Below are 9,425 nucleotides of genomic sequence, written 5' to 3' on the forward strand. Positions count from 1 at the left end.
AGCTCCCTGAGCCGAGGGCCAGAGCCACTGTGTCGGGAGGAAGAGGCGCCTCACCAAAACCGGGCACCCTGCCCGGGGCGGGGCCCTTCTCGTCTGCAGCCATGTGGAGGGCGGTGCGTCCCTCTGTCACGTGAATGGGACAGTGCAACGCAGCTGGCAGCACCCTGGGTTCACACTCCTGCTCAGCCGCTCACAGAAGTGCTCCGGTTTCTCGGGGGTGACATCACTGCCCAGCCAGGAAGTGACATCATAAAGGGCAGGCCCTTTATGATGTCAGCCTCCTGCTTCATGCCCGTCAGAGCCACAGGCCGAGCACTCGTGCAAACCGGGCACGGCCTTCTGGTCCCGGAGCCCCCGGGCCAGGCAGATGTGCACGGACCCACGTGTCACCCACGAGATCAGAGATCCTCCTCTCTGTCCACTGGCCTTCAGGGCCTTGCACAGCACCCATGCTTTCAAGCATGAGCAACGTCTGGGACGGGGCCCACGGTCAAGGGCACTAAAACTTTACAATTCACCTATGAAATGGAAGAAAAGCCCTCACCCTGTGTCGGTCTGCAAAGTGCCTACCCTACCCTTTAGCTGGAGAGGTGTCCCATGGGTGCTGAGCAGGAATCCGACTCTGGACCCCCGCCCTCACCTGCAGCAGCCCTTTCCCTCCATTGCCCACAGCAGAGGCCACACTCAGCTGAAAATTTCAGGGAAATTTATTAAGAGGAACATTGACTGAAACCATTGAACAGAGGGCATGATAACACAGAGAGGAACTTCTAACAGCCACCAGAGCCCACGGGTCCTGGCCCCCCGCCCAGGGTACTCAACAAGGTGCCTCCGCTACACCCCATCCGGCGGCCCTCCATCCCCCCACAGTCTCCCTTCCTGAGGGCCCCGCGGGTGGCCTCTCGCCAGGAAGATGGGCGCCGGCAATGCCCGCTCCCCTGGGGCAGCCCCTCCCCCTCTGGCCCACATGCCCGGGGCCTACAGGACAGTCCCACAGCAGGGCGTGCACCACCAAGCCGAGGATGTGGAGTCCCGAGGAACAACGGGGTGGTACAGCCGAACACAAGCCCTGGGGGAGCCTCCCGCAGACCTCCTGCAGCCGCGGTCCAGGTCTTCCTTCCCAAGGTCCCAGGTGGGCTCCCAGGTCCTGGGGTGGGCGCTGGCTGTGACCGCGTCCATGCCGTCCTCTCCACCGGCTCCTGAGACTGGGCTCGGGGTCTCCGCGCCAGGACCGGGGTGGGGCGAACTGCTCAGAGGAGAACACATGCACATTTCCACAACAACAAGCGGTGCTGGGCCTGAATCTTAGCCCAGAAAGCACACGTAGAGCTCATGACACTGGCCCACAGAGACCACAGCCTTGGTTGGCACGTGGCGCACCTCAGGACTCTGCGGGGGGACGATGGCTAGGGTGTGTGCATTGGGGGGAGGGGAGCGGGGGCTGGGGGGGTTCCTTGACACCTAGGTCCCTCTGGGGCCTACAGGGACACATTTGGGCTTGCCAGTTCAGGGAGCAGCCTGCCCCAGGGGATGATGAATAGGGGTCCCCTCTCAGGAGGGAGGCTCAGGAACCTTGAGTGGCCCCTAATATGGGGCCAGTAGGCTGTGAGGCCTGGCCTCCCCCTGCCTCCAAGCCTGGGGGACCCAGGGCCTGCTGAGCCTACTGGCCTGAGGTGGACCCCGGGGGGCTCATGTCTGCAGCCCCGTCCTCATTTCCCGACTCTTCTGGGATGGGCTTGAGCCCCTCCTCAGGGGTCTACTCGGCTTCCTGGCCTACTGCCTGGGCGAGGCCCTCTGGCTCCCAGCCAGGACCTCCTGGGGCCACCGGGGAAGCACTGCCCATCCGGCCAGGCATGGGGACTCCGGGGACATCTGAGGGTCCTTCCTGACCTAGGCCCGCAGGGGCGGGAGCACTTCCATCTTCCTGAGTGGCCGCGGAGGCCTTGCTGGTCTCCCCAGGGCCAGGGGCTGCCCTGGCGGCACCATGGTCTTCAGGGGCCGCCTCGCCAGCCTTGGCGTTGTCGGCAACTGCCGCACTGGCCTCTTCATGTGCCGGGTGGTCCTCGGCGCTACCTTCCTTGGAACGGGCGGCCTGGGTGGTGGTATCTTCCCCGGCCGGGGAGGGCTTGGTGTCATATGCAGTGGTGCCTGCGGTGATGGCCTCATGGGCCTGGGCGGCCTGGGCGGCTGCTGCCAGGACTCCCACGTCCACATGGGCCTCTTCTTCCCCTGGGAACGGCTCCCTGCTAGCCGGATCGGCCTCCCAGGCCTCGGTCTTCTGGATGAGCCGCAGCATCCCCACAAAGCCGGGAGGCCTCCTCATCAGCCGCATCCTCCTCAGCTTCTCCTGGAGCGTGTCGTTCAGCAGGGCCCACATCAGCACCTGCCGGGTGCCCAAATGGTCTGCCATGGCCGGCTGGATGGCCCCCTTCTCCAGGGCCGACTGCAGCAGGCCTTCCAGGCGCATCACGTACACAGAGAGAGTCTCCTGGGGCCGCTGGGCACAGGTCACGAACTTCAGCGAGCGCTCCCCCGGGGCTCCTTGTTCCCAAACGCCTGCACCAGCGCGGGCAGGCAGTCCTGGGCAGCCAGCTCGGGATCTTCCGCCAGGAGGCCGCACAGGAGGTCCAGCGCGGGGCCGTGCAAGCTCTCCACCAGCCTCTCCCTCTCAGACACGTGGCGCCACAGGTGCAGCGTGTCGTTGGCCTGCTCCAGCCAGCTCTCAAAGGACTCTTCCCCGGGGCCCGGCTCTTCCATCCCAGAGAAGGGTTCCAGCTCCTGGTAGGCCATATTGTCTAGCACGGGCTGCAAGGCCTGCCTCCACTGCTGGGTCCAGGGCCCCGCCTCATCCATGGGGCCCACCGCTCTCACAGCTGCTGCCTCAGCTGCAGTCACTGCGTCGCCCGCGGGTCCTGCCATACCCAGAAGTCCTGCCACGCCTGCAACATTTCTGTCACGTGCAGCTCCTTCCTCATCTGACACTCCTGCTCCACCTTCAGTTCCTGCTTGACCCTCAGCTCCTTCCCCACCTGCAGCTCCTGCCTCACCTGCAGCTCCTGCTTCACCTGCAGCTCCTTCCTCATCTGCAGCTCCTTCCTCACCTCCAGCTTCTGCCTCACCTGAGGCTCCCTCCTCACCTGCACCTCCTGCCTCACCTGCAGCTCCTGCCTCACCTGTATCTGCTGCCTCACCTGCAGCTCCTGCGTCACCTCTGGCTCCTGCCTCACCTGCATCTCCTGCCTCACCTGCAGCTCCTGCGTCACCTCCGGCTCCTGCCTCACCTGCATCTTCTGCCTCACCTGCAGCTCCTGCCTCACCTACAGCTCCCTCCTCCCCTGCAGCTCCTTACTCACCTCCAGCTCCTGCCTCATCTGCAGCTCCTGCCTCACATGCAGCTCCTGCCTCATCTGCAGCTCCTGCCTCACCTGCAGCTCCTGTCTCACCTCCAGCTCCTGCCTCACCTGCAGCTCCTGCCTCACCTGGAGCTCCTGTCTCACCTGCAGCTCCTGCCTCACCTGCAGCTCCTGTCTCATCTGCAGCTCCTGCCTCACCTGCAGCTCCTGTCTCACCTCCAGCTCCTTCCTCACCGCCAGCCCCTGCCTCACCAGAGGCTCCCTCCTCACCTCCAGCTCCTGCCTCACCTGCCCTGCCAACCACTGCTTGTCTCTGGGGCTGTGCAGGGAAATTGGGTCTATCCTGTGACTCAGCATCAGGGGCCTGGGGCAGGCAGACCACCGCCCAGGGCCCCCCCTTGCCTGGTATTTGACGGGGGAGCAAGCTTCGATTTAAATACTCAGCAAACTCGACCAGGGCAACACTCGACCCCAGCTCCTTTCTGTAGACCTCGCCCAGCACTCGGTACCTGCCCAGGGAACGCAGGGCAGCCTGCGCAGCCTCCTGGAATTCCTGGTCTTTGCGGTCATCTGGGATGCCCAGGATGAGCAGAGATCGCTGAGCATTCATGCCCATCGACCTGTACCATTCCCACAGTATCGCCAGAGCCATCGCCATCTTCGAGGACCTGAGGGTGGGGGGAAGCAATCAAACAGGCTGTTGAAGTGTGGGAATCAGCCTGTGGGTGCAAAGAGGAGAGAATCATGTTTGTGCCACACAGCCCACCCTAGTGCCCCTCACAGCAGCCACCTGGAGCACCAACCTGCCCTGTTTGGCTTGTTTGACTTTAGGAAACTTTTTTTATAAATTAAATTTATTTACAAGATAGAAGGCTAGAGACTTCCCTGGTGGCGCAGTGGTTAAGAATCCTCCTGCCAGTGCAGGGGACACAGGTTCGATCCCTGGTCCGGGAAGATCCCACAAGCCGCAGAGCAACTAACGCCGCATGCTGCAACCACTGATCTAGCGCTCTAGAGCCCACGAACCACAACTACTGAGCCCACATGACACAACCACTGACGCCCACATGCCTGGAGCCCGTGCTCCACAACAAGAGAAGCCACCGTAATGAGAGGCCCGCACACTGCAACGAAGAGTAGCCCCCGCTCGCCGCACCTAGGGAAAGCCCGCGCGCAGTAACGAAGACCCAACGCAGCCAAAAGTAAAAATAAATTTAAAAAATAATAACAAAAGAGCACTTGCTGTGTACAACTCAAGAAACAATAATAAAATAAAATAAAATAATTTTTTAAAAAGATAAATAGAAGGCTCGTCACCTTTTCTGCATTTCTGGCCTCAGTTTGAGGAAGCTGCCTTTTTCCCAAGGAATTTTTCAAGTCTTCCAATTTTTTAGCATAAACATGTCCATAATATCCCTATATCCTCTTTTTTAATGTACATCTGATCCGTAATGTTGGCCCTCTTTCATTCCTGATATTGGTGATTAGCGTTCTTTCTATTTTTCCTTGATTCATCGTTCTAGCACTTTCTCAGTTTTCTTGCTCTTTTGAAAAAAGAGCATGGCATTGTTCATCGTGTCCATAATTTGCTTTCTATCACTGATTTCCTCTCTTAGCTCTCTTATTACTTCATTTTATGTTTCCTTTGCTCTTCTTCTAGCATCTCTAAATGGACTGTTAGCTCACTGATTTTATGTCCTGACTCTTTTCTCTTGTGGACAGCATATATATGGGTCTTGTTTTTGTATCCATTCAGTGAGCCTGTGTCTTTTGGTTGGAGCATTTAATCCATTCACGTTTAAGGTAATTATCGATACGTATGTTCCTATTACCATTTTCTTAATTGTTTTGGGTTTGTTTTTGTAGGTCCTTTTCTTCTCTTGTGTTTTCCACTTAGAGAAGTTCCTTTAGCCTTCGTTGTAGAGCTGGTTTGGTGGCGCTGAATTCTCTTAGCTTTTGCTTGCCTGAAAAGCTTTTGATTTCTCCTTCGAATCTGAATGAGATCCTTGCTGGGTAGAGTAATCTTGGTTGTAGATTCTTCCCTTTCATCACTTTAAATATGTTATGGCACTCCCTTCTGGCTTGTAGAGTTTCTGCTGAGAAATCAGCTGTTAACCTTATGGGAGTTCCCTTGTATGTTATCTGTCGTTTTTCCCTTGCTGCTTTCAACAATTTTTCTTTGTCTTTAATTTTTGCCAATTTGATTACTGTGTGTCTCGGCGTGTTTCTCCTTGGGTTTATCCTGCACGGGACTCTCTGCACTTCCTGGAGTTGCGTGGCTATTTCTTTTCCCATGTTAGGGAAGTTTTTGACTATAATCTCTTCAAGTATTTTCTCGGGTCCTTTCTCTCTCTCTCCTCCTTCTGGGACCCCTATAATGCGAATGTTGTTGTGTTTAATGTTGTCCCAGAGGTCTCTTAGGCTGTCTTCATTTCTTTTCATTCTTTTTTCTTTATTCTGTTCCGCAGCAGTGAATTCCACCATTCTGTCTTCTAGGTCACTTATCCATTCTTCTGCCTCAGTTATTCTGCTATTTATTCCTTCTAGTGTAGTTTTCATTTCAGTTATTGTATTGTTCATCTCTGTGTGTTTGTTCTTTAATTCTTCTAGGTCTTTGTTAAGCATTTCTTGCATCTTCTCGATCTTTGCCTCCATTCTTTTTCCAAGGTCCTGGATCATTTTCACTATCATTATTCTGAATTCTTTTTCTGGAAGGTTTCCTATCTCCACTTCATTTAGTTGTTTTTCTGTAGTTTTATCTTGTTCCTTCATCTGGTACATAGTCCTCTGCCTTTTCATCTTGTCTATCTTTCTGTGAATGTGGTTTTTGTTCCACAGGCTGCAGGATTGTAGTAGTTCTTGCTTCTGCTGTCTACACTCTGGTCAACGTGAATTCTTTCAGAGCCCTGAGCAGTGGGAGCTGCAGCCCTGACTCCAGCAGAGGCCTGAGGCCCAGTTGGTCCTCAGCAGGGAGTGGCAGGATGGGCACTGGGGGCTCCTGAGCACCTTTAGCACCGTCTGTGGCCTCAGGTTGAGGAGCAGTAACCTCGGGAGCTGGAGCAGTCCATTCACTGTGAAATTCCTCCTCATTTGTGGCCTTTTCTGCAGCCCCTGCCCTTCCTTTCCAATCTCTTCAGGACCTGTGGAGGTGATTTTCATAGGACACTACAATCAAATTGGAAATCTTGGGATTCCTAAAAGCCCCTTTGTCCAAATAAGATTTCCAAGGACAGATTTACATAAAGTAAGACCAGGGCTCGATGGCTGTTATGAATATTCTCATACTTTTCTATACTGCCCAGGCCAATGGGACTGTTGTGCTCTAGTAAGTTCTTAACCTGTAGCAAATCAGCAGCTGCCAGCCGTGCAGGGGAGCAGAGAGACCTACTTCCCTACAAGACTCTGCATGAATTCTGCAAGCGTGCACTTCTAAGCCACCACCCTCCTCACACATCACCACCACCAGCAGCATTGGACTGACTGTGGTGGGAGTGTGAAATAAGCTTTCATCGTCTTCAGCCACAGACATTTTCTGGTCGTTGGCTACAGCAGTTAGCCTACCCTGATTAATATACATTAGAAACAAAAAGAGCAGGTCTGTACGACTCAGATTTACCAGGAGAAATGGAGAATGGGCTGAAGAAGACTTAATGTAGTAACAGTGACAACAGGGAGCGTGTAGCATTGATCACCTGTAGTGTTCAATGCCCACTTTACAGACAGGGAAACAGAGTTTCAGCTCAATGAAGTGTCACCCAGTGTCCACAAGTGTGTGGTCACTACCCAGGTCCCTGCAATTGTCATGTCTCCTCTGGTGTGTCACAAACTGAGGTTTCAAAATGAAAAGTTCTGTGACACTTCTTACACGTTATATCTGTTGGCTTTCAAGAGGGCTTTTTAATTTTTCAATTGAGACAAAATTCACAGAACATAAAATTATTCATTTTAAAGTCTACAGTGGCATTTAGTGCATTCACAGTGTTGTGCAACCACCACCCTATCTAGTTCCAGAACATTTTCATCACTCTAGAAGGAGACCCTGCCACTCCCCTTTCGCCTTCCCTCAGCCCCTGGTAACCACCAATCTGTTTTCTGTCTCTCTGGATTTGTCTATACTGGGACATTTCATGTAAATGGAAGCATATGTTATATAGGCCTTTGTGTCTTACTTCTTTAACCCAGTGTAATGATTTTGAGATTCATCCACATTGCACACAGGAACAATTCATTCCTTCTTGCTCAGCAGTGCTCTGTGGTGTGAATGCAGTGCATTACCCATTCATCTGCTGCCAGTTGGGGCTGTTATGAATAGAGATGCTATGAACATTGTTCTACACATCTTTTTGTAAACATATGCTTTCATATGTGGAATTGCTGGATAATAGGGTAGACGTATGGTCAACATTTTTTTAATTTTTAAATTTTTATTTATTTATTTTTGGGTGTGTTGGGTCTTCATTTGCTACACGTGGGCTTTCTCTAGTTGTGGCAAGCAGGTTCTACTCTTCATTGTGGTGCGTGGGCTTCTCACTGTGGTGGCTTCTCTTATTGCGTAGCACAGGCTCTAGGCACGCGGGCTTCAGTAGTTCCGGCACACAGGCTCAGTAGTTGTGGCTTGCAGGTTCTAGAGTGCAGGCTCAGTAGTTGTGGTGCATGGGCTTAGTTGTTCCTCAGCATGTGGGATCCTCCCGGACCGGGGCACAAACCTGTGTCCCCTGCATCTGCAGGCGGACTCTCAACCACTGCGCCACAAGGGAAGCCCTGGTCAACCTTTAAAGAAGCTGTTTTCCAACATGGTTGTACCATTTTATGTTCCCACCAGGAGTGTGTGAGAGTTCTGGTTGCTCCACGCTCTTGCCAACACTTGGTATGGTCAGTCTTTGAAACTTTAGCCTCTTAAATTCAGGCGTCACTTGGTGGCCCTAAACTCCAGATAGTGTCACCATAGCCCAGATTTTCTCAACCTCTACACTACTGACATTTTTGACCAGATGATTCTCTGTTGTAGGAGGCCGTCCTGTGCATTGCAGGATATTTAGCAGTGTCCCTGGTCTCTACACACTAGATGCCAGTAGCACGCTGGAGGGATTTCGTCTGGCTGTCCTAACAAGGTATCCCAAACTTGGTGGCTGTGAACAACAGAAATTTATTCTGTCATGGTTCTGGAGTTCAGCAGTCTGAAATCAGTTTTCCTTTGGCAAAGTGTGTCAGCAGGGCTGTATCCCTGTGGAAACTCTAGGGGACATTCTGTTCCTGGCCTCTTCCAGCTTCTAGGGGCTACTGGCTTCCTTAGCCTGTGGCCTTGTCACTGCAGTCTTCAAGGGCAGCATCTCCCCCCTCCCTCTGCTCTATCTTCACGTGCCTGTTCCATCTTCTAAGGATGCGTGTGATAGCACACGTGCTCAGGAGGAACTGCTCAGTCCCTGCCATGTTACCCCATCTGACCCACGCTGCCTCACCCCTTGTACCTCTTTCTCCACCTCAGACTTCTCCTCCAAGTTTCAGGCTGTTAGGTTCTAGCTCAGTTTGTCAAAGCCCATCCTCAGATGTGAACAAGAATATAGTCTTCTTCAACAACAATAACCTTTGAGACCACTTGTATTGGAGAGGGTGGCCTTAACAGCTTTGGAAGATTTGGGGGGCATTTTGGTTGACTGACCATGATTTTGTCTTTGTAAGAGCATTTTCCACAGTGGTGCATTTGCCTCCATGGCTGTAGGAGATGGACAGAGAGGAGTCCTTGACCAAGGGAGGGACAAGAGACGAGAGTCAGCCGTGTCACAAGCCAGGACGTTGCTGCTGCCTTGCAGGGGGCGAGGAGGCTGGGCGCCAGAGAGAAGAGGAGATGGAGGGAATAGCCTTATAAATTAACATCTTCTTAGTTAGGAATCCCTTCAAGTATGTGTTTAAGAGTATAGTCATGGGACTTCCCTGGTGGTCCAGTGGTTGAGAATCTGCCTTTCAATGCAGGGGATGTGGGTTTGAGCCCTGGTCGGGAAACTAAGATCCCACATGCCGCGCAGCAACTAAGCCCGTGGGCCGCAACTACTGAGCTCGCGTGCCTCAACTAGA

At 53.3% G+C, this 9,425-nt stretch overlaps 1 protein-coding gene across 1 annotated transcript; it reads right to left on the reverse strand.

Moving 5' to 3' along the window:
* Window positions 1-1,660: 1,660 nt before the first annotated feature.
* LOC132482736 (paraneoplastic antigen Ma6F-like) lies at window positions 1,661-4,011 on the reverse strand. Its single transcript, XM_060088093.1, is given in 3 exon segments — window positions 1,661-2,520; window positions 2,523-3,366; window positions 3,421-4,011. Coding segments are annotated over 3 exon segments (2,295 nt in total).
* Window positions 4,012-9,425: the final 5,414 nt, after the last annotated feature.

The sequence above is a fragment of the Mesoplodon densirostris genome, chromosome X (assembly GCF_025265405.1).
Source record: "Mesoplodon densirostris isolate mMesDen1 chromosome X, mMesDen1 primary haplotype, whole genome shotgun sequence".
Lineage (NCBI taxonomy): Eukaryota > Metazoa > Chordata > Mammalia > Artiodactyla > Ziphiidae > Mesoplodon > Mesoplodon densirostris.